The following is a 26874-nucleotide window of genomic DNA, read 5'->3' on the forward strand; positions in this document are numbered from 1 at the left end:
TACTGCACAGTCAAACAGAGTACAAGCCCGAATGCACAGTCAAACAGAGTACAAGCCCGAATGCACAGTCAAACAGAGTACAAACCCCGAAGTCCCGCCTCAAACAGAGTACAAGCCCCGAAGCCACCGCCCAGACGTTGGGCTTGCGGCTCTGCAGATATACCCTATTGCCGGTGGTACATACATACATACAGAGGTGTGCGATACATTATGGAACAGTGGGCGGAGTCATTATGGAACAGTGGGCGGTGTCATTATGGAACAGTGGGCGGAGTCCAAGCGAAGACTCGCCCCGCCCCGCCCCGCGCGCCCGGCCCACGTCCCTGTGCGCGCGCGGCCCGCAGGACTTTTTGTGATGAGAGAAAGCAGCAGCAGCAGCCCGCGCGCGCACACACAGGGAAGTAGTAACTGCTCTCCAGTTGTACAGGCAGGCGGTGCTCTGGTCCCTGTCGACCGGCCGTCGTGTGGTGGTAACATGTGGCCAGGCAGCGGCAAAGTTACACAACAAGGACAAAAGAGCCGCACTAGATAAGCGAGAGTTTTGGGGAAGGTGGTGGCCCGGCGGGGGAGATAATAACCGGCTCGGAGGAGCCATGGAGCCGCTGAAGAAAGATGCCAAGACGAATCCAGCGGCGACAGCTAGTATGTTCTCTCAGGTATTTTTTTGGTAAGTCGACAACATGGGGACTACTGTAGTATAAACGCCGGGTCGAGGTTATTATGTCTCTTGAGAACTTTCTCTCTCGGAGCTGTGTCTCGTTTTTCATTTTTTTTATTTTTGTATATTGATTCCTTATAACGTTATGTAAATGTATGGCTTAAAATATACACGTTGTATTGAGAGGGCTAGCTAACGTTAGGCTAACGTTATAACTGATCAAAAAAGGCATACGCCACTTTTTTAAATGCATTATTAACTAACGTTAATTCTACATTTTCATGTCCATGTTGTCTAGTGGCCTTCAAATGACATTCACGACATGCACAAGTTAAGTTACAAAAGCGTCAATAGTGTGAAGTCTGTGTCTTTCTTCTTCAGAAACCGAAGTGTATTGTAATAATATAGTAATATACTAGGGTAGGGATGTTAAGTTCTGAGACAATCATATGGCTTGCTGACGTCAGAGCACGTCATCATCAATCTAGAAATCTCTCCCTCTCCCTCTGCTTCTCTCTCCCCTCTCCCCCTCCCTCTCTCTGCCTCTCTCTCCTCTCTCTCTCTCTCTCCCTCCCTCTCTCTGCCTCTTTCTCTCCTCTCTCCCTCTCTCTCTCTCTCCCCCTCTCCCTCTCTCTCTCTCCCTCCCTCCCCCTCTTACTCACAGCAACATTAAATTAGAGTTGATAACCTAACAACCCTTCCCTTTGAGAGTGTGATCTGATCTGAGCCATGGTCTGTAGCTATGTGAAATCATAACGCAGTTGATATAGCCACACATTCACAATACCTTGTAGAGAGACAATAATCTAGGAGCAGATATGCATTTTAGAACAAAATAACGGGGGAAACTTCAATAGCATTTTGAATGAATGGATGGAATTCATAGTTGTCTTCTAGTTTGGCCAATTGGGAGAAATATTGTGTTCTAGCCTCGCAAAGCTGCTGGCCATACTGATGATGTATGAATTATGAAATGAATTGATGCATTGTTTTCCTCTGATATCCAAGTGTCCCCCCCTTCCCCACTCTTTTCTTTTTCCACTTTAAGCTGGCTGAACCCGCTGTTTCGTATAGGATCCAAGCGGAGGCTAGAGGAAGACGACATGTACAGAGTGCTGCCAGAGGACCAGTCTGCGAGGGTGGGAGAGGAGCTGCAGAGGTAGGCTACTGGGGGTGTCCGTCGCCACATGAGAGGGTGGGAGAGGAGCTGCAGAGGTAGGCTACTGGGGGTGTCCGTCGCCACCTGAGAGGGTGGGAGAGGAGCTGCAGAGGTAGGCTACTGGGGGTGTCCGTCGCCACCTGAGAGGGTGGGAGAGGAGCTGCAGAGGTAGGCTACTGGGGGTGTCCGTCGCCATCTGAGAGGGTGGGAGAGGAGCTGCAGAGGTAGGCTACTGGGGGTGTCCGTCGCCATCTGAGAGGGTGGGAGAGGAGCTGCAGAGGTAGGCTACTGGGGGTGTCAGTCGCCACCATCGAATTGAGTTGATATAACATTCATTCCAAAGGCAACAGTCCAATCAGGCCTCGGGAAGCTGATGTCAGGTTTCTTGGGCACAAGCGCTGTTACATGTAGAGAGGATCACTCCAGTTCACACAGTAGGGGTGGGAATCACCAGAGGCCCCGCAATACTATAATATAGAGCTATATAGGGAATATAGAGAATTAGAGTCACAACATTGTAATGTCATGATATTGATTAATTTTATCTCCGAGAGACAGCCCCTTCTCAATCTAGCACCAATCCTCCTCACACACTGAGAGAGAGTGTGTATGTGTGTGTGTGACTGTGTTCAGATTCAGACAACTTTATTGATCCTGCGTGGGGCCAGTGGCGGTTCAAGACCCTTTTTAGGGGTAATATTAGCCCCCCTAAATATATATATATATTTTTGTAATTACATATTTAATTTTTTTCTTCCGTTTTATTATTATTATTGACATGGATTGCCGGTAGTAGCCTGTTGACCTCATTGGTTAAATATATAAAAAAAATGCCAAAGAAGTTGGTAACGTCATGTCAAGTCCCAGTCCAACATTCAACACAAGACGTGGAAGTAGATGTAGCTAGCTACCTACTGTAACTAGTTTAGTAATAGTGAATTTGCCAGTGCTGATGGGTAACAAGACAAGTATGTTGAAACTTTAGCTAGCACTATATAAAATTACTGACTATTCTGACAGAACGTTGTCAAATTGGTCATTAGTTCCATGGTGTTGGTGTAATAATAGTGTCAAAGAACATTAGCTAACCTCATGGTACCAAAGCACCTCAAAGGCGCTAAAAACAAAATTACAAACATCACAAAACAAACTGGTCAGACTACTGTGTAGGAGACAAAGCTATATATTTAGGTTATTGTATTGTATGAATGTTTATATGTTTATTTTTGTAACCTTACATTGAAACGGCATTAGGAATATTGATTGGATTTAGATAGTCATTGAACCGTCTTATTTGTCACAATAGAACATTCTAGAACATTTGTGATGTCCAGTATGATGTCATAACCAATTTTTTTTTTTTTTTTTTTTTATCTTTATTTCGAACATGCAATGAATATACAAACAAACAATCAATAACAAAACCATAACCAAACATTCTAGAACATTTGTGATGATGTCATAACCAAACATTCTAGAACCTTTGTGATGTCACCGTATGATGTCATAACCGAACATTCTAGAACATTTGTGTGTATATATAGTCCACAATTGGCAGTGTGTATCTTGAAACAGGACTGAACGGGACTGAACAGATAGACTAAACAACATAGACTGAAGCCTGCATTTCTCAACCAAGGTGCCAAGTAGGGATGTTCCGATCACGTGATTTTCAGAAGATGGGGATCGGGAATTTCTTTTTTGGGGGGTTTTACATTTTTTTTTTCAACAAACATGACCATGTTCACGTCTTAAACGCATACTGAGGCCTTAGTTTTGGTTTTAAATTGCATATCATCATTCATTTATTTATTGTCACAGAGCAGAAGAATTTTGCCAAAACAAACCCATTTCCTTTGATTTAATTATACATCAAATGATTTATGTGAAGGATGAGGGACATCCACTAGTTGCAGAACTTGCAGTCACCTGATTTTTACAGACGATGGCGCCATTGCTCTCATGAAGCAGCAGGTTGGAGGCAGAGTTTTTAGATTATTCCAGTTGCAATGCCTCGCTTGAATAAAGTAAACTTTTCACCTGGATAACGTCAACATTCAGGGTGAATGTAATGTGAGAAATTGGGATGTGAGAAATTTTATTTTAATTTTTTTTATCGGATCGGGAAAGATCGGTATCGGTAGATACTCAAAATCACATGCTCGGGATCGGGAGCAAAAAAAATTGATCGGGACATCCCTAGTGCCAAGCCTACCGTTTTGCTGTGGAAAGAGCCGGCAAGTTGATTTACCGCTTTCCAGTGTGTAGGAATTTTCATGTGTCGAGTCGGCTGTGATTTTGGAGACTGGGAAAATACAGTTTTCTTACCTTGTAGTAGTAACATGAATATTTAGGAAAATAGCTTTAGGACCACTTCTGTAAAGAAAGACTTCGCTGTGGAAGAGAAATAAACCATTTGGATATCTTTGTTTTACACTGGAGCGGCTGTGGACATTATTTTTCTTTATCAACGAACGTACTACTCACGAGTAAGCAACTTTAACCAATAGAGTGGAACGTCGGCCCTCATATACTGCTTGACCTTACTCCTAGAACCCACCTCACCCCTGCCCACTTTGACAACCTAGGGTGGCTTAGAGTAGACGACAGAGTACAGCAAATTGCAATGGGCCTGGTCTACAAGATACACTACACGACTAAGGTACCCATGTACATGTAAAAATACTTTCCAAAGGTCAGTGAATACCACGATCACAACACCAGAGGGAGCTCCACAAATCATGTTAAACCCAGATTCGGCTCAAACAAGGGACTAAACACGTTTTGCAATTATGCCACATCAATGTGGAACGCCCTACCCACAGATGTAAAGGAATGTGAATCACCACCCACTAGGGTTGGGCATCGTTTGGATTTGAACGGTTCCGATTCCGATTCTCCATTTCGATTCCTGTTCTAAACGATTCTCGCTTCCGATTCTTTGAGGTGCAGGTCAAAACAGGTCACAGCTTATTTTGCAGGAGATTTTTATTTTATTTTTTAAAATCTTTTATTTTCTTCATACTATTCACATTGTCAGTTGACTTGATACAGTTTAATTTGGTTGCTGTACTGTAACTAGGGTATTCATTAACAAAGTAAAACTTCGAAGTTAGGAACCGGTTCCTATTAGAACCGGTTCTCGGTGCCCAACCCTACTACCCACTTTTAAAACCACTCTCAAGGAGCACCTACGGGAGACTGCAATTTGAAACTGGCCCCTGTAAATGTACTAACCCAACCCCCTCCAATGTACAGTAAATGTCCTAACCCAATAATACACGAGACCCTCTTCTTGGGACCAAGTAAGGTTTCATCGATAATCCAATGTACAGTTACCCCCCACCCAACCACCTCCAATGTGCAGTCCCCCCCCCACTCCACCCCACCTACCAACCCCCCCCCCCACCCCACCTCCTCCAATGTACAGTTTCTTCATCAAATGTATATCCTCTCTTTTTTAGACTCTTTTTGTACCACAAACAGTACTGTATTTGTAAATCTGGGATGTCATATGATAAATGTATAGATGTAGCAGTACTGTCTCTGTATGTCATGTATGTCATGTTATGATGAATTGAAAATGGGGGACCCTGATGTAAACAAGGCGAAAGTCTTTCTCTGGTCTGCATCCCCTTAACACATTGGCGACCACGGTTTGCAGTGTAATATGGTTCTGGACGACCAGGGTTTGTCAACAAACCGATGTACTTTCTAACAGCTATATATATACTTTATAGTATTGCTATCTGTCCATTCTCATTGTCACTTGAGTGCATAAACCGTGCCTTCATAATGGCTTAAAGAAAATAAAAATCGGTTGGTTGTCATTTTATAGCGTCGTGAATATAAGCTTTATCGCAGTTTTCGTCTCGTCTTTTTTCTGGGAAGCTAGATATGAGGCTAAAGGCTAGTCACGTTATATCAAACGCCATTTCTGTTGTATATATACGAATGAAATAAAACAAACTGCTTAGCATCCGGACTATTACAGAGCATCTATGGATGAAATGGGGGCGGCGGGGGACGCCGATCAGTATTATTGATTAGCAATACAGTGTGCGTTCAAGTAGCCATATTCACTGATCGATCGCTTGCGTGTTACAACAATGTCCAATCCGGCTGTAATTTGGGTGAATAGTATCCTACCGTCAGCCCATGTGATCGCCGGCAGCATTTCGTCATTATTCATCGGCTTCTGGTAGATCGATATGTCCATTGGCTGATCATAAATCCCATTATTCCAGGCTGAAATCTGCGTTCCGTAACGTGATCAAAGATGGAGGATGTTCGGCTGGGATCCAGGCTCATATGAAACGCCCCAGACAGTAAAAAAAATAATTTCCCCATTCGGCTTCAATGATACTGCAGTCAGTGGAGCGATGGCGCCCCTAAGAAGATCTGGCCGGCATTGCATGTCGCCGATTTAAATCTGGCGGGTAAATCTGCAGAGTCGATCCAGGATCTTGATCCGTTTATTAATATGGAATAAAACAATAACAATTTGCCACGAGTTAACTCGTGGCTCTGGTCCTCAACGGGTGGAATCGAAACACGAGTTAACTCGTGGCTGGTCCTTAAAGTGTTAACAATTGTGTGTATTGAGCTGTACTGTATTGTACCCATTCTGCAATCTGTTAATAAAACTTTCAATCAATCAATCAATGTTAGCTAGCTGATGCTATTCTCTAGTTAGCTATCAAGCTAATGTTAGTTCAGCTAATGTTAGCTAGCTAGCCCAGCTAATCTGCTTGCTACAAAGGCTTATTGCTGCCACACAAAATGAAAAAAATATATGTCGTGGCCTCAAAATAGTATTTTGTTACCTCAAAATGTATTTAGTTACCGTACCTCAAATAAAAAAATTTTGGTTGGTGGTTAACGTACCGTTGCATTCGTTCGGTACACAGCGCATACTGAACCGAAGGTACAGTACTGAAACGGTTCATTACGGATATGTGTACCGTTACACCCCTAATATATATACATCTGTTTTATCTCATAAGATAACATTTTCAGTCTGTTCTGTTATTGCAGTAAAAGGGGATTGTCAAGCAATGGAAACAAATAATATATATTTTAAAATATTTATTTTATTCGTTTATTTGGACGGACAATGCAAAATTAATGAACACTGTGTAGTGAAAAAATTGCCGGATTTAGCACAAGGCTAATTTCCATCCGTTGTCCCCAAACATAAAAACAGTACTCATAGAAACAGTAAGAAATGTACAAATACATAACAGCGTGTCACATGTGTTCACATGACTGGTTGGACTTCAGCCATTTTTTTAGTTGCCCTCTAAAAGAAGCAAGGGTGGGGCTTTCCCTTATGGAAATGGGGAGACTGTTCCATGTTTGACTGCCTTTTATGGACAGGACGTTTTGGCCAAACGTGGTCAGTCTACGTTGGACCATGCAGTCACCTCTGGTGTCTGACCTGGTGCAGAGTCCAGTGTTTATTTTTTTGTAGATGAATCCTGTACAGGAGAAACCATTTTCTGAATCCTTTCCTCAGTTTGTTGTACATTTAGCAGTTGTAGAGTTTCTTAGTGACTAAGTGATCCTCCTTAAGATGGCAACCAGCATCCATAACAACCATCTAACTTCCCAAGCCCGATTCAGATTACGCAACGTGCACATCAGTGCCCAATATACATGCATAGGTTTATCTGTGGCGGCCCACTGCAGGCCAACCACAAATAGATTTCCTAGACTGATACAATAACACGTTAGTAATGTTTCATCTTACCTGGACACGGCCCTCTCCACTGCAGTCGTCCCAGCTTGACTACTATATATTCTCTTGTGGAGTTTGAGACGGGTCTATTGGGCAGATCAGAATGTTTATATATCCTCTTGTGGAGTTTGAGACCGGTCCATTGGGCCTAACAAAAATAATGGTTTGGTTCCGGTTGCCGACCAACCCTGCCGATTTAGGTGCGACCCAATTTATTTTATGAGTAAAAAAATATATATATATATATTAAAAAAAAACTTTTTATTTTATTTAATTTTTTACAATAAAGTTTCATAAAAATCTTAGTCAAACCTTTAGTATTATGGATATTAAACATGCTGGCAGGGTACATGCATCCATGTTGTTGTGAACATTTTAATTAAATAAAGAAACTCCCTATCCATAGTCGCCGTGGGAAAAAATTTAATAAAAAATAAAATAAAATAAATTCCCCATGGCCTTAACTAACAACCAACAGGAACCAAACAATATTTTCTTTTATGCCTTGGGCAGATCAGAACGTTTATATATTGAAGATATTTAGCTTCAGCTTTTCCGTGTGACCTGATAGGAATGTCGTAACACTATTGTGTTTGAGGACAATATTGTATCATATCGATCATATTCTATTGAATCTTATTGTAGCAAAATTTGTGATATCGGCAAATATTGAATAGTCGCCTTTAAGAATTTAAATTGTTTCAGGGTGAAGCCTGAGGTTTACCTCCCTCAAGATTCAAGATTCAAGAGGGTTATTTATCACATACATACCAGGACATACAGTGAAATGTGGTTGGCCATGCCCGCTTCGATTGTGCAAGAATACAATAGTAAATAAAATAAGTAGAAGATGATAAAGTAGATATAAAATAGACATGATAAAATAGACATGTTAATAAATCCTGAGATAATTGCAATGCAATGTTGAGCTACGCCTTAAATGCACTGGGTCCTATGTACACTACTATACAATATACAGTTTTACTTCTATGTCCCTATGCTATACTTGCTATTACTAACTATACTATGCAATAATCACAACAAGTTATTTTCTTAAGTTCTCAAAGGTACAGCACTGTATGCCGGCTTCTTAGAATCAGGTTAAAACAATACCGAACAATACTTTGGTAGAACCTTTGGCTGTGTAGTTTCCTGGCCACAGTATGCTTCCAAATTCCTCATAATCAGAATCAGAAAGGTCTTTGTTGCCAAGTAGTTTACACATACAAGGAATTTGATTTGGTCATTTATTAAACATTAACGGACAGACAACTACGGTAGAATAAAATAAAAGGTAGAATAAGATAAAATGGAATATAAACTAAATTAAAATAGAAGTAGAATAGAATATAATTATAAAATAAAATAGGCCAGGGCTGTACAATTGTGCACGATGTGGTCGAGTATATACCGTACACTAATTAGAATAAAAATAACAATACAGTGGGATGGAATATTTAATGATTGAATTAAATTAATTCATTAATTCATATTTCATTTCCTGACACTCATCTTCCATCAGTTGCTCCTGTGTGTTGGGAACAGAGATTCGTTTTTCTTTCTCTTTCTCCATTCTCTTTGAATTGGTATTGCAAACCTCAGTTCTCAAAATAATACGTCTAACCCATAAACAAATGCAGACAAAGTGGACCCTGCTGTGAAACAAGCGAGTTGTCGTTTTGAAAGTCAAGCAGTTCTATTTATGTAAACAGATCACTCCTCCTCCTATCTGCTAAACCTCAGCAGAAGGAGCGAAGAAAATAGGCCCTTCACCGCTAATTGCAGACGGCTGGAAAGAAGTTCCACAAGGACTTGTTGTTTCATATGTTTGCAAGATGCACCTTGTCCACAACAGTCCGACTTTGAGTCTCTGTTTGTAATACCAATGCAAGTGAATGGAAAGAGAGAACAAGCTAATCTCCATTCCCCACAGACCATGCACAGTAGCAGCTGATGAAGTAGATGAACTTGCCACATATTGTGGCCAGGTATCTATACAACCAAGGGTTTTAAAACAATGTTCAGTATCGTTTTCAAGGATTGCAAACGTGTAGCATGGAATATGTGGTTGGCTCTGTGATTGACCAGAGTCACAGCTATATCAGCTGAGCCCAACATGGTCCCCGTCACCATAGATATATATATAACTAGATGGTGCAAGTCTCCAGTGTAGTTCACCGGTGGCCATCTTGTCACAGGCAGCACGCCCACTCATAACATGAATGTCTATGGTGCATGTACTATTGAAATAACCATAGCTTGCTCAATTCTCAACCGATTTACAAACGGTTTGGTTTATTACAAGCGTTATTAACGTGGTGCTTGGACATGTTGAAATTATTTTCATATGAAAGTCCATTATAAATATGCAGTATGATAACTACATCTCTGACGTTTATAACAAACCAAACCGTTTGAAAATCGGTTGAAGATTTAGCGAGCTATGGTTATTTCAACAGTACATGCACCATAGACATTCATGTTATGAGTGGGCATGCTGCCTGTGGCAAGATGGCCGCCATGAGGCAACACCGGTCTCCATTGGCCAGCTAAGCGGGTGAGTCAGCCTTTATATGTCTATGCCCGCCACGCCACCACTGTGCTTGATGACGTCCTTATGGGCAAAGTTGTCAGTTGACTTCTGTGGGAGGAAAAAATAACTGGAATATTCAGTTCCCAGCAAAGCATGGTACCAGACTACTGGTGGGCCCGCGGCTATTTACTAGGGCTGCCCACTCGTAGTCGATTAGTGCATTAATTGGTCGCTTTGGTCTTAAGTTATGTAGGCAAAAGTGGCCCAAATCAGATCTTTTTGCTGCTCATACAGGTTTTTTACAAAATCACAGTACAAATCACATGTAATCAATGAAATCACTACAACTAATTGATTAGTCGACAAATTCTATGACCATTCGTCGACTAAGAATAGTCTTGTCGAGGAGAGCCCTACTATTTAGTCTAGGAGAGCCCTACTATTTAGTCTAGGAGAGCCCTACTATTTAGTCTAGGAGAGCCCTACTATTTAGTCTAGGAGAGCCCTACTATTTAGTCGAGGAGAGCCTTACTATTTAGTCGAGGAGAGCGCTGCTGTTTAGTCGAAGAGAGCCCTACTATTTAGTCTAGGAGAGCCCTACTATTTAGTCGAGGAGAGCCCTACTATTTAGTCTAGGAGAGCCCTACTATTTAGTCTAGGAGAGCCCTACTATTTAGTCGAGGAGAGCCCTACTATTTAGTCTAGGAGAGCCCTACTATTTAGTCGAGGAGAGCCCTACTATTTAGTCTAGGAGAGCCCTACTATTTAGTCTAGGAGAGCCCTACTATTTAGTCGAGGAGAGCCCTACTATTTAGTCTAGGAGAGCCCTACTATTTAGTCTAGGAGAGCCCTACTATTTAGTCGAGGAGAGCCCTACTATTTAGTCTAGGAGAGCCCTACTATTTAGTCGAGGAGAGCCCTACTATTTAGTCTAGGAGAGCCCTACTATTTAGTCTAGGAGAGCCCTACTATTTAGTCGAGGAGAGCCCTACTATTTAGTCTAGGAGAGCCCTACTATTTAGTCTAGGAGAGCCCTACTATTTAGTCGAGGAGAGCCCTACTATTTAGTCTAGGAGAGCCCTACTATTTAGTCGAGGAGAGCCCTACTATTTAGTCTAGGAGAGCCCTACTATTTAGTCGAGGAGAGCCCTACTATTTAGTCTAGGAGAGCCCTACTATTTAGTCTAGGAGAGCCCTACTATTTAGTCGAGGAGAGCCCTACTATTTAGTCTAGGAGAGCCCTACTATTTAGTCGAGGAGAGCCCTACTATTTAGTCGAGGAGAGCCCTACTATTTAGTCGAGGACAGGGCTGCTGTTTTCAAAGCTTCATTACATAATGGATAAACGCACACAGCCGTCCCTGTTCAGTGAATTGATCGCTGTTTGACATCTTGTTTGCTCAGTGTAACCAAGTGAGGCATGTTCACATGCTCATGGCATCCAACGGTAACATGGGAAACAACGGGACTCTGCGGCGCAGGGATATTCCATGATCGCCAGTGAAGTTGGTTTGGTTAACCTTTCACAGATTAGCCGAAAGCCTTTGTTGACCTAGCAGAACAGTGTGAAACTAGTGTCGCATTACCAGACTTATCGCCACACTTTGCTTTAGCACTGTGCCAGTTTTTGATTGATTGAACATTTTATTAACAGATTGCAGAATGGGTACAATACAGTACGGCTCAATACACACAATTGTTAAGGGGATGCAGACCTGAGAAAGACTTTTGTCTTGTTTACATCAGGGTCCCCCATTTTCAATTCATCATAACATATATGACATACATGACATACAGGTAGACTACTGTTATATCTAGATATTTATGACATACCAGAGTACAAAAAGAGTATAAAAAGAGAGTATATACATTTGAGGGGGAAGAAACTGTACATTGGAGGGGGGGGGGGGGGGGGCGACTGTACATTGGAGGGGGTTGGGTTTGGACATTTACAGGGGCCAGTTTCGAATTGCAGTCTCCCATAGGTGCTCTTTGAGAGTGGTTTTGAAAGTGGGTAGTGATTCCTTTACAGCTTTGGGTAGGGCGTTCCACATTGATGTGGCGTAATTGCGAAACGTGTTTAGTCCCTTGTTTGAGCCGAATCTGGGTTTAACATGATTTGTGGAGCTCCCTCTGGTGTTGTGGTCGTGGTATTCACTGACATTTGGGAAGTATTTTGACATGTACATGGGTACCTGAGTGGTGTAGTGTATCTTGTAGACCAGGACCATTGCAAGTTGCTGTAATCTGTCATCTACTCTCTAAGCCAGTGGTTCTCAAACTTTTTACACCAAGTACCACCTGAGAACGTAGCTGGCTCTCCAAGTACCACCATATGACCGGCGTTAAAATACAGTCTATTCAGCTATGCGCAGTTCACGCAGGAGGCAAATGTATTCCTAATACCATTATTTATTGTTAACTTTTGTCAGACACAGCCACAATGTACAAAGGGATAGCACTAGAACTAGCAAACGCTTCCACATAACTCATACAATGCAAGGGGCATTGAGAACATAATAACTAACATTCTCACATAGCAAGTGAGAAAATTAAGAACAACTGTATTTCAGCAAATGTACTTAATTCTCTCTCTATCTCTCTCTCTCTCTCTCTCTCTCTCTCTCTCTCTCTCTCTCACACAGCAAGCAATTGTCCGTCATTCTCTCTCACACACACACACACACACACACACAATTATTTTGTTACAAAAACTTAATTTCCTGCATTCTGGTGCAGGAATTTTTGAAATTTTACCCTTTAAATGCCAGTGTTTGTGATGGGCATCACAAATTATTGTAAAAAAGAAAAGAAAACACATATTCAATACATTTTTGAATGTTTACCCTTTAAATGCCAGTTTGTGTGATGGCATCACAAATTATTGTTAAAAAAAACACAAAAAGTAAAATATTTACAATATATCAAATGCAAAGGCATGTGTCAATGATTAGCAGCAACACATATTTTGATGGATTTTTTGTAATGTCAGATTTAACACCAACTCTTTTCAGAAAAGTGGGAGTATTTCATTTTTTATCTGACATTACAAGAAATCTAAAAATGGTTATGATCAGGGCTGAAGTTGAATTAAAGATTTATGACTGTTTAGACTGCATTACTCTCTGTCACAGTGCTCTCCTGGTTGTTCCCCACTTAGATTATCTAACTATCGCGCTGCCGCAACCAGAAACACTGGCCTGGCCTGCTTCTAAGTTCAGTGGCCTGACAAAAAAAGTTTTTTTTTTCTTTTCTTTTTTTTAGCCTTTTTGGAAATGTTTTCAAGTACCACCAGCAGTACCACCAAGTACCACTAGTGGTACGCGTACCACAGTTTGAGAACCACTGCTCTAAGCCATCCTAGGTTGTCAAGGTGGGCAGGGGTGAGGTGGGTTCTAGGAGTAAGGTCAAGCAGTAGTCTGACCAGTTTGTTTTGTGATGTTTGTAATATTTAGTGCCTTTGAGGTGCTTTGGTACCATGAAGTGCAAGCATAGTCGTAGTACCCTTGAATGAGTGCTCTTGCCGGTCTTCAGGGTATTCTTGTTTACCAGAGAGGAGATCCGGTACAAGAATCTAGTTCGTTGGTTGACTTTTTTTATTACATTGGATGCCATTTTGTCACAGGAAAGATTTGCCTCTAGGATGGAACCCAGGTATGTAATTTCATCTTTCCTTGTGACAATATTGTCACCCACTGTAACTGAGGAGCCGTCGGTCTTGCTGAGTTTGTTATTTGATCCAAAGAGAATGGACTCTGTTTTGCCCAGGTGTAATGATAGTTTGTTATCAGCGAGCCAGGTGCAGATTCTGCCGAGTTCCGAGCTGAGGGTTTTTTCAACCTATAACTTGTTCTTGTCAGAGACCAGCAGGGCTGAGTCGTCCGCGAACAGGAACAAGTTGCAGTCACAAGCTGACGACATGTCATTTGTATAAATTAGGAACAGTAACGGTCCTAGTATGCTTCCTTGTGGAACACCACAGCTCACTGGGAGGGGGGGGTACCGTTTACCTCCACCATCTGTTCTCTCCCCTCCAGGTAGGATTGCATCCAGCTCACTGATATACTATCAAAACCAATTGCGTTTAGCTTGTCAATCAGAATGGAGTGATTGACAGTGTCGAAGGCCTTTTGTAGGTCCAGCATGACCATGCCGCAGTATTTGCCCATGTCCACCTCTTGTTTGATGTGGTCATTCAAATTGATGTGGTCGTCCAGTGCGGGAGGAGGGTATGGCAGAACCCACTATCATTGTGCGACGAGCCCAAAATGCACGTTTCAAAGCAGCTTTAGGGGAGAAATGCTTCTTCGTCAAAGGTTTTAGCTTGCTAGCTTGAAGGCTTGTTGTTGATCCTAAAGACTGGGATTAAAAAAAAAGGGAGAAAAGGACAATTCTGGCTAATATAGTCGGCCAATGGTCTAATCCAGTGTTTCACAACTGGTGGGTCGTGACCCAAAAGTGGGTTGCGGGCCCATTTTGAGTGTGTCGCGGATGTGTGTGTAAAAAAATAATGCTTTTTTTTTTTTTTAAATACATTTTCTTTTGCACTACCTATCTTTGTGAAAGTGGCTTCTCAGCTCTGGTCCAGCTGAAGACAAAGCAGAGGAACAGATTGGACATTGAGCATGACCTCAGAGTTGCTTTGTCTACCATCACCCCAGACTTTGAGACTCTTGTCAGGAGCAAACAACATCCCCAGTTATCCCATTAGTTCCCTGGGATGTTAAGCTAAGAAGTCTGCTAAGAAGGATATATTATTTATTATTATTATTATTATTATTATTATTATTATTATTATTATTATTATTATTATTATTATTATTATTATTATTATTATTATTATTATTATTTTATTTCATTGTGTTTTTAGCCCTAGTTGCACTTTTGTTGCAACCCCAGTTATCCCATTAGTTCCCCCAAACTTTTTGTGTTTATTTCATGTTTTAACAGTGCATGAAAGATTGCGTATTACTGCAAAAAAAATTATTGAAATAAATCATAGTGGTTCAAAAATTTGGGTCGCGACTTAATGACTAAGGAAAATGTTGGGTCCCGACCCGAGGCTAGACCAGTTGAGAACCACTGCTCATAGATTCTAGAGAAAATTGTTTATAGTTTAAAAATAGGAGCTACACTCTCCCCAAAGCCAGAAACCAGAGAAGCTTAAGTCTCGAACTCGTGATGTCATCATCAGGTATAAAGTCTGGAGCTGCTCCATTGACATGAATGGGAGACTGATTTTGTGGACCCACAGAAAGTTTGTTTTCTTCTTTTATATCCAAGTGAGCTTCATTCTATAGTAGTAACAACGGAAGATATACCTATGAACTCGGAACATTCCCCTGGGTGCTCTCAGTGTCATCTATAAAATCTTCAATTCATTGTCTATGCTTGGAGCAGCTTCAGACTCCATACTTGATGACATCACATGTTTTAGTGTCTTAGCGTTCTAGTCTTTGGATTCGTGGGAGAGTTGCTCATGTTCACTGATGTTATTGCACTGTCTTAGATATGATATGATGATATGGTACATTTATTTATATTGTGATAGTTACATCGGCCCGGGGGACACAGCCCAAGAAAAAAAGAAAAACAGAAAGACAGGAACAATACGAAAACAGAAAAAATACATGCAGGCCAACCAAGCAGACTGACATAATACACCAGTCATACTACAACACAAAAAGCGCTGCGACTGCGAATGCCTGGTTTCCCTTCGTCACCAGTCTTGAGTGTGGGATTTTAAGGCAGGATTTGATTGTTTGAAATGAGGGTTCTGGAGCTGGCTGATTGGACCCAGGAGTTCCTTTTTTTTTTACCTTTTAGACCAGAGGAATTGACGTATTAATTATGAAATTGGGCGTGGTAGTTCCCCTTTTTAAGTCAAACAGAGACCCGAGGCGTGTTCCACGAAGCGAGCTTACCAAATTAGCCAGGCTTATTTATTTCAGTTAGTCTGGCTCATTCCCGGTTCTTTCGGTTCCACAAAGCAAGTTCAACAGTTCAAGCTGTGTTGCTGTGGCAACTTACGCTCTTTAAACGAACCTGCCCCGAGGCGGGCTAATTACCCGGCCAAGCCTTTTTTTATTTAACCTTTATTTTACCAGAGATCAAAGATCTCTTTTGGGCCTTATTCCCCGTACCTGGTTCAACTAAGTCGATCAAGAGTCACATTATCCAGATTCAGTTAACCCGATGTTTGAAGCCGGGATTTTCCTGTTCCTCGAAGGTGGATTCAGTCTCGTTAACTCAAACCAGACTTGAGACCCAGGATAAGTGCGCGCGGCCGCTTCATTTGAAAAGCCAGCACGTATCGATAGCAGAGATCCTGATTCTCTAGCGGCATTGATTGATTAATTGATTTAAAACTTTATTAACATATTGCAGTACGGCTCAATCGCCTCGCAGACAAGTTAAATGCGTTATCTATAGGCTAATTTTAAGTCCCTCATTACCTCAATCAATCAGATTATATTTCTTTAAACTTGCCTGCTGGATTGAATAATCAAATGAGATCTTGCTAGCGAAAATAATTAGTTAAACTGTTATACAGAATAACGATACGGCTCTCTTACCCATTGATTGATGTATGGTCGATCTTTTACTTATCTCCACTGTGGTGTAACGGGTTCTTCTTTTGACTTTCACGCAGACGACCGGGGTTCGAAACCTAGTCTTTTCCTTCTTTTTGCAATATAGGAATAATTCAATTTGGTGCACGTTGAGAGCTATATAAAGAATGACATCCTCAATGCATGTAGATTTATAATATTTTAACTTAAAACTAGGCTACCTTTGCGTATAATCATTAATATTATATTCCAAAAAATTATATTGGAAACACGGGGTTTCGAACACCGGTCGCCGGGTTGCCAGGATTGAGCACTACCGCTGCGCCACTGTGCCAGATGGGATAAATTCATTGTTTATACATTAATGAACGAGAGACCCGTGTTTAGAATATTCTTTATTTTGTTGTTGTTGCACCGAGCGAGCGCCACGGTATATAACGTGCATTATTTAGGACAAAGTGAATTTAGTATCAGCATTTTGGGTCTATTTTACATTTCAAAAGCCCCCTCTGGAAGAATGGAGCACAAAAACGTAATTCAGAATGGTATAATGCAGATCCTAGACTGTGGGAATAATTTCAGGAAACGCGCTGTCACTTCTTTGCGGGGGCGTGGCGATGGTTCATCCGGCTAACTTGAACTTAAACCCTGCTCTCGACCAGGCTCAAACTTTTTGATCTGTTGTCATGGTGATTTAGACAATCCAGCTTCGGGGAACGGGAAAGTCCGGCTTAAGTCAGACTTGACCGAAAGTTATCCGGCTAACTCAGTTATCCAGGTACGGGGAACGGGGCCAAAATGGCAGCAAAACAAAAACAAACATACAAATACACAAAACACAGACGGAGACATAAAAGGCAAAGTGGGGCAAAGGGGATACATCTGAGTTGCAGCAAACTAGATTGAATGGGATTGGGGGAGATTGGAGGGTAGGGTAAAAAGGCAGAAAGAATGGAAGGTGAGGCTCCGCAGGAGGTCGCTGGGCAGAGAAGGTCAAGTTAAAAATATAAAATATAACACCACATTGTGCAGTGAAGCATCGACATTCTCCCATCTCATTCTTTAAAGTGCCCTTAAGTTGAACTTTAAAATCAGATATGGTAGTGAGGGCCTGCAGTTTCAACGTTTTTTTTTAAGTCTATTCCAGGCAGAGGGAGCAGAGAACATGAAGGCCCTTTTCCCAAACTCTGTGCGGGTTCTGGGTACTGAGGCATACAAATAGTCCTGGGATCATAAGCTGTAAAATGGGTTTGATGTGATGGTGAGGTATGAACCGAGGTAAAAAGGGAGCTGACCAATAATTGCTTTATAAATGAAGGTGTACCAATGGAGCAGTCTACGGGCAGTATTGCTATTATTTATTATTTTACTTAGAACTGAACTGGTGAACTTAATCCAACACTATCGGAAATAAAATGTTAAATTAATAGAAAATACATTACTCAAATGATGTAATGATCCAAACCTCCTCTGCAGGGGGGGGGGGGGGGAGTCAGCTGTGCCAGAAGCAGCAGCATCACTCTTCTTTATTATTAAACATAATGATGAAATTGGACAGTTAAGGTGCTATAGATAAAACATGTATGTAGAGTAATACAAATATATATATATACATACAGAGCTTTTAGAAAGGTGTAGAATAAAAGTATTGCCCCCCCCCCCCCAAAATAGTGATGAATGAATTTATAATAAAAAAATGTATGTTGTTTATATTTTGTATAAACAACAAAACAACATATCCCCTCCCCTACTTCCCATTTCCCTGCGTGGAATGCACCTAATTAGATAAATGACCTGCTAATAAATGGTGCTCTAGTGCAACATTTAGTGGCTGAATGTTATCTATAGCCCATTTAACCTAGCATCAGTGTGTTTATACATAAAATGCTTTATTTATATATATAATACTTACTGAACAATATTGTTGTATTTGATTTTGACTTGCTTCCACATTCTTTTCTCCCCATTCAGGCTGTTTCTGTATGAGAGTACTGTAGTTTTTCTTAAACATATTTTTAAAACGTTCTTTAAATATTATGAAACAAGGGGCGGTCGGGTGGCGTAGCGGAGATTGCGCTCGTCACCAATGCAAGAGGCTGCGGTCTCGACTCCCGGAGTCAGCATTGCCCTGCGGCTTGGGCCGGTCATCATACTAACTCGTTTGGCTGAGTTAGGGGGAGGGAAGTCGTGGGTGGTAATCTGGCGTTGTGGACAGCGACGCCTACAGGTCAGGTCTGGGCGCCTGCTCAGCGAAAGACAGGAAATGGTGAAGGCAGCGTGACCTCCCACGCGTTACGCTTCACCAATGAGAGTCCTCGCTGCCAGGTGAGAAGAGAGCCACTGGCTGTCTCCACATGTGTCGGAGGAAGCATGTGGTGGACTTCAGGGTTCCCTTGTACCGACCAGTAGGAGGAACATGCGCACAACAACCAGGTAGGGGAGGGGGGGAATTGGCATAGCGACAAAAAATTGGGATGGGGAGAAAAATCGAAAATCAGGCAGAGAAAAAGAGGATTAAAAAATATATATATAAAATAAATTATGAAACAAGTGGTATTTAGTATAGAGGTTTTATAGCATGGTTTCACCTGGCTGGATTCCTGGCTGTATACTGTAATGTACCGCTACGCTTAGCTTGCTTCATATCACGACTGTATTGTATATGTAGTGTACCACTATGCTTAGCTTGCCTCATATCACGAATGTACTGTATATTGTACCACTATGCTTAGCTTGCCTCATATCACCACTACTGTATATTGTACCACTATGCTTAGCTTGCCTCATATCACGACTGTACTGTATATTGTACTACTATGCTTAGCTTGCCTCATATCACGACTGTACTGTATATTGTACCACTATGCTTAGCTTGCCTCATATCACGACTGTACTGTATATTGTACCACTATGCTTAGCTTGCCTCATATCACGACTGTACTGTATATTGTACTACTATGCTTAGCTTGCCTCATATCACGACTGTACTGTATATTGTACCACTATGCTTAGCTTGCCTCATATCATGACTACTGTATATTGTACCACTATGCTTAGCTTGCCTCATATCACGGATGTACAAATGAACATAGACTGAAAGTAACTTATGATCTCCCATGTGACGGTATGTCATTTTATTTTACTTACTCAGAAGCATTTTATATTATCTAAACATAGACTATTATTAACACTTACCCTGAAGTTGTTGAAATGGTCCCACTCCTCAAAACGTCAATGGAGAGTCTGTCTGTTTACTGAGCGCTGCCATGATGTATCGTTCTAATCATGATGTCAGCCCCCAGTAAACAGACTCTCCATTGGCATTTTGGGAAGTTGAACCATTTAAACTAATTCGGGGATTACAAATCAAAGTTCTACAAGGGCATAATATGAATCTATATATATATACACCCAACATTTAGACGGGTCAATTAGATTCTGGATCGTAGCTTTAATTTGATTTAAGCCAGATTCTAATTCTCTTTGGGTCCAAATCAAGTCGAGTGAACACGCAGTAAAAAGTAACGGGCTGTTCCTTCTGCTCCTCCTCCTCCTTCTGCTCTTCCTCCTCCTTCTGCTCTTCCTTCTGCTCCTCCTTTTGCTCCTCCTTCTTCTCCTCCTCAGCTACTGGGATCATGAGGTGCAAAAAGCTGAAAAAGAACTCAGGCCACCAAAACTCACCAAAGTCATCATCAAGTGGTGCTGGAAGCCATATGCCGTGTTGGGCTTCTTTACTCTCATCGAGGTGTGTTCACTCGTACCATATATATATAGTATACTGTATATATATATATATACTGTATATATATATACAAAATGTATACCTATAGACTATAGTACCTACTGCTTTCATTGTCTTACCTACTGCTGTATGATGACAGTGCTGTATATACAGCATATTTACATTCATATCTTTATATTACCGCCTATATATTGTGACAGACTCTGGGGTGTTATGAGCTGTCACCACATTGGAATTAACAAAACACACACGGCACAAGGTAGAAGCACGTTTAACAGCAGTTTTATTACTGTTTAGGGGAAAAGGAGAGGTTAGTGAAAAATCGTCAGCCAGTCCGTAATGCAAGAGAATCGTCTTGGTCCGTTAGCGGGGTTCGGTACACAGAGAGCGGTTCTCATACGGGCGGGGGCTGATCCGGGAGAAGAGACGTCAGTCAAGCAGGCAGGGGTCGATACACAGGCGGGTTCTCAGACGATCAGGGGTTATAGCACACAGCAGGGTCCTCCTTCCAAAAGCAGATAAACAGAGCATTGGTCACACAGACAATAATTTTCTTCCTCTTCTCACTCTTATACTCACGTCCTCTCCTTCCGTATGGTTTCGCCTCAGCTGCTCCAATGATTCTGTATCTCTGTCTCCATTTTCTATGCTGCTTGATTGAGTGGTGATTGCGCTCACCTGTCTCGGGCACGTCTGGCACAGGTGTGCTGCTTCACCTGTGCTGATGCGCTCTGCTCTGGCAGGAGTCTCTCCGGAGCTCCTAATATGCCCCAGTACCTTGGCCGACACATAGTGGCCGTCTATTACCACGCCAGCCGGTCTGCCACAATATATATATTATATACCCATAATTTGTCTGAATATACCTGCATATAACCCCTTTATATACTTGCCTGCACCTGCACATAACCCTTAGCTCTGTATGATAGCATGTACAATAATGCTGTATATACCATTATATATTTATTTCCACTGCATATACCTATCCTCACCTGTCTGTACTTACCTGCACATAGTCCTTTACTATATTAATATCTGTACATATCCTACTCTTACTAGTCACGCTGCTGGCCACTAGTAGTCATACTGTTTTTATTTATTATTATACTACAACTCTGTACATACATCTGATTAGCACTACACTCTGTATTACTAATTTGTATATTTTGTACCCAGTTTAACCACCTGTACATTGTATATTGCGGTTGCACTTTACTGCTACATTTGCACTCTAGTTGGATGCCAAACTTATTTTCATTGTACTGTACTTGTGCTGTCTTAATGACAATACATTTGAATCTAATATATATATATATATATATATATATATATATATATATATATATATATATATATATATATATATATATATATATATATATATATATATATATATATATACCATACAATACAGGGCTACATCTCTTGTTAGTATCCAGCATTTCAATGTTATCTAAAACCTCTTTTAACCTCTTAACAGGCACCCAGAGGACTGCATACTTTTCTTGAAAAGCGTATCTTTATACTTTATAGTTATAGCACATGCATAAGCCCGGTCTCTTTTGAAAGATAACATTCTGAAGTTTCTTACACAATAAAGAAAACTTTTAGTGCTAATGAAATAGAGTAACATAGGGCTGAACTTGAGTTGTACTTGTACTTGTGTACTCACGTTTTTCTGTAGTAGTTGCAATATCCAAATAAATAATATATAATAATAATATGGTATACGCTGGAAAACACTGCGGGTCCATAGCCTGAAGTCTTATGTAGTACCGGTCCAAATTTCATTAAAATCTGTTGAGAAATGGGTGATTAAGAGCGATTTTGGTAAACTACACAAAAAAAGTTCTCCAGTATTCCATTTCGTCATTGACGGCAATGCATTCTGTGTGTTTTTCACTCCCTGTTTTGCTTGTACATTTTAACCTAGATCCCTGATAAAAAAAGTTGCACTAAGTTCTCTTTCACCTCCTATATTTATTTCAATCATACATAAAAAAAAAAGTTGCCACTGTTTATACTGTATATATACCGGTAGTCCTGTATAGTGTATGTACATCGTGTCCCATATGTAACTATTTTTTTATCCACTTTTTCTCCTTATTTTTCTATATATATATTTTTTTCCCCATCCCAATTTCGTGTTTCCAATTATCCCCTCCCCTGTCTTGAACGTTGCTCGACTATGCCCCCCACTGGTCGGTTGTAGGGAGGATAGAAGCATTGCATCACGTGTCCCCTCCGGTACACGAGGAGGCAGCCTGTCACATCTTTTCACCTGCCAGCGCGGACTCTCATTGGCGAGGTGTAACGCATGGGAGACTCACACTACCCCCGCCACTTCCTGTCTCTGCTGTGCAGGCGTCCCCCAACCGACCTGTAGGAGTCGCTGTCCACAACGTCCAAATTACCACCCATCGACTTCCACCCGCTACCTCTGCCAATTGAGCCAGTATGACGGCCGGCCCAAGCCGGAGGCAATGCTGACACCCGGATTCGAGACCGGAGTCTCTTGCATTGGTGACGAGCGCAATCTCCGCTGCGCCACCCAGCCGCCTGTGTCCCATATGTTACTTATGTTTATAGTGTCCTATATGTTGCTTTATGTTTATATTAGATTATTTCTTTTTATATACACTGTGGGAAGGGGGAAACGTAATTTAATTTCTCTGTATGTCTTGCACATTATGAGAAGCGACAATAAAGCTGACTTTGACTTTGACTGATCCGCACAACCCCGCATGGGGTATCATTGGAAAGCTACACTCATTGGCTACAACCCTGTCCCAATAGTTTTCACAATCTGCGAATGATTGACAGTTTTAGAGCCTCGGGAGTCCGGGGTGGTAATCTGACACTTGCATGTACAAAGTTGCACGCCTGACATATCGGCATGTAACTTGAGAACCGAGGAACGGATTTTGTCGAGTGAGGTGGCATTCGAACGGCAACACAGGGCTTTAATTCATATATAATATATGTTGTATAAAAATGCAGACCCGAGCCGCTAGACGTTCACAAAGTGCCGTGTTCCGCCGGTGGCCACATCGTCCTAAAAAGGGCCCGGGCTGTTGCACGTTATAGATTGAGGCAAATTGCTCCTACGTCCTATAAGGCATAATGAAATAAAGGCCACTGTTACGAAGAGTGTGTTTTTATAGGAAAGGATAAGAGTCCCCTCCCCCTTCATATGTTGCTCCGTAACTGAAATTAAACTGAAAGTAATTTCATATGCATTTTTTTTTGATCCACTTTTTCTCCCATTTTTCTATATTTTCTCCCATCCCAATTTCGTATCATCCAATTCAACCCTCCCCTGTCACGAACGCTGTTTCTTGCCTCCCACAAGCCGGCTGCAATGTGGACTAAGTCATACATAGCACAAGTCCCCTCCGGTACTTGAGGTAACAGCAGTCGCATCTTTTCACCTGCGCAGCTCGATCTCTCAGTGTCGAGGAGTAACGCGTGGGAGGCTCACGCTGCCCCCGACACTTCCTGATTCTACTGCGCAGGCGCACCAACCGACTTGTAGGAGTCGCTTGTTCACAACGTTCGATCCCCACCCTTCAGTTTCCCTCCCCGTAATACGGCCAATGTGTATTACTGCGGACGACCAGCTAAACTGAAAACAATGTGGAGAGCTGGATTCGAACACGCGAATCCTAGCGTCTCCACACTGGTGGCGAGTGCCTTGCCCACTACACCACCTAGCCGCCCTGTAATTTCATATGCATTTTATGATTTTTTTCACACAGTTTTGCTGGGAATCTCTACACACGATAGTTTGTGAATTTGTATAAACAACAGCATTGAGACATTCTAGTTTTGTTATAAACATCTTTTTCATTATCTTGCTCCATCTCTCCCTCTCTTGTGTCAGGAGGTCATTAAGGTGGTGCAGCCAGTGTTTCTGGGGAAGCTGATCCGCTACTTTGAGACCTACGACCCGGAGGACTCGGCGGGTCTGCACGAGGCGTGTTGCTACGCTGCTGTGATGTCCCTGTCCACCTTGCTGCTGGCCATCCTCCACCACCTCTACTTCTACCATGTCCAGAGGGCGGGCATGAAGATCCGAGTGGCCATGTGCCATATGATCTACAGGAAGGTCAGTAGGAGATAGTGTTGTCAGTCACGATACTGGAATTCCAAACTTCGATACGATACCTTGAAAATAGGGATGTCCGATATTATTGGCCTACCGAATACCGATATTATCGGCCGATATTGGCATTAAAATGTGATATCGGAAATGATCGGTATCGGTTTTCAATTTTTTTTTTTTTTATTTTTTTTACATTTATTTCACCTTTATTTACCCAGGCATGCAAGTAAGAACAAATGTTGATTTTATTTATTGTCAAAAGTATGCATAATGTTGTGTTAATTCCATGATAAGATATATGTAATGTTAATTACCTGAAATTATTCAGTTTTTTGGGGGGGAAACCCTGCATATATCGGTATCGGTTGGTATCGGTTGATATCGGTATCGGAAATTAAGAGTTGGACAATATCGGTATATCGGTATCAGTAAAAAGCCTATATCGAGCATCCCTACTTGAAAAGTATCGATATTCGATACCATTTTCGATACCACAGGGGAAAAGGTTCAATCTTAAAATGTAAAAAAAGAAAAAGAAAAAAAATAAGATAAATATATATAATTTTTTAATAGATTTTGCTTTTGTTGCTGGTTGATTCTCCTCAGCTTCTCTCTGGTACTATAAGAGAAGATAAATATAACACTTTTAAAACCCTTTGTTTATGTTTAGATCACACATTTAAAAATAACTTCATCTCACTTCTATCATTTTTATTGCAGAACATGGTATTTTCTCAAGCAGACAGATGTCAACACTGTAATCTGTATTGCATGTACCTGACAAACTGAACTGTTTGTATTACAGTCATATTCCAACTTAACTGAATGCTCATGTGTGTGTGTGGACTACTGTACTATTACAGGTATTGAAATAAACAATGCAACTTCCTTATACAAAAAAATTAATTAAAAACAATTTTTTTTTTTTTTTTTTTTTTTTTGGTCTTTTTCCCCCTCCATTTTCCTCCGATTTTCTCCCATCCCAATGTTAGTCGTATGCCAATTCCCAGTCCCTTCCTGGTCGCTGCGCTTTACCCCCCACAGTCAGATCATTTGGGAGAGTGGAGGCTACCACGTGCTTCCTCCGACACACGTCCAGCCAATCACCGCTTCTTTTCACCTGGCAGCGCGGATTCTCATTGAGAGGGCGTAGCGTGTGGGAGGACCACACTATCCCCCTCACGTCCAATCCGCGCTTAGCAGGCGCCCCGACCGAACTGTAGGAGTCGCTGTTTACAACGACCCGGACCCACCCCGCCAGCTTCTCCCACCCTCTGATACAGCCAATTGTATCAGTGCAGACGGCCAGCCAAGCTGGTGACAACCTAAACAAATATTTTTTTAATGAATAATTAAATATCGATATTGCGGGAAATGAGTATTGAAACCGTTTTAAATATTCAGAATCGGTATGTATAGAAAAATCGTAATTTTTGACAACACTGTTATCGTGCCTTCGAGTGCATGTTGGAAATATCGAATGTGCCTACGATTCATCGATGGGATCGAAGATCTTAAAAAAAATATATATATATATATTCACCTCAAATTGCTGCCCGTAGCGCGGACGTAAAATGTTGTGATCTACACTCTGCTGGACGACAAAAAAACATGGATCTTATTATAAGAAGAAGAATTCTTTATTTGTCATGCAGCAACACACACATGTAAGATGGGCGACACACAGGTACATAGTACACACATGCATTGGGTTGCAGATGAAATGCCTCTCTGCGCTTGACCCAAGGGCAGCCGGGAGCAGACATGGGCTGCGGGGCGTGGGACCAATCCAAGTGCTCCTGTCCGTCGTCGTCAGGGACGGCATTAGCGATCTGTTCTGCATGTTTTTCCATTGGGTTTCTCTCTTTTTGGTGGGGGCGGGGGGGCCCTTGTGAGCACGGGGAGAACATGCTGTGAGGAAACAGTGTTAACCACTACACCACAGTACATTACGGAGATGTCGGTTAGCCGGTTAAATGGTTACTTCACATTGGTATCGGTATCGGGACATCCCTAACCGGTACCCCTTCCATTGATGATGACTCTGGCTTCTCCAGAGTAAAGTCAGTGAGCTAGAGAATGAACTTTAGATCATCAATTTGAAAGTGTGATAAATAGTGAAGAGAGCCTCAGAGAGTATGTGGACCAATGCTTCAGGACTATGGAGGAAACGATGAAAGAAATCATGCAAACCAAATTGAGCAGGCCGCGGTTGAATGTACGTTCCGGAGAGATGAGAAATGGAACATTAGAACAATTACAATGAATGAGTAAACACAAATGGAGCAGCGCACCACGAACGCAGCAACGTTTCTCCCAGTGCTTTCCTGATGTTAGTGACATCACCAGCGGGGCCTCATCTCCG

General features: G+C 41.6%; 1 protein-coding gene across 1 annotated transcript in view; it reads left to right on the forward strand.

The window, feature by feature from the left end:
* The first annotated feature begins 368 nt into the window (after window positions 1-368).
* The window catches only part of abcc4 (ATP binding cassette subfamily C member 4 (PEL blood group)), a 129111-nt gene continuing 102605 nt past the window's right edge, over window positions 369-26874 (forward strand). Inside the window, exons 1-4 of the mRNA XM_084327463.1 lie at window positions 369-667; window positions 1707-1817; window positions 20287-20407; window positions 24288-24512. Coding sequence (XP_084183589.1) covers window positions 594-667; window positions 1707-1817; window positions 20287-20407; window positions 24288-24512 — 531 coding nt within the window. The 5' untranslated portion in view covers window positions 369-593. The remainder of the gene's footprint in view (window positions 668-1706; window positions 1818-20286; window positions 20408-24287; window positions 24513-26874) is intronic.

The sequence above is a fragment of the Notolepis coatsorum genome, assembly GCF_963971535.1.
Source record: "Notolepis coatsorum genome assembly, chromosome: 1".
NCBI lineage: Eukaryota > Metazoa > Chordata > Actinopteri > Aulopiformes > Paralepididae > Notolepis > Notolepis coatsorum.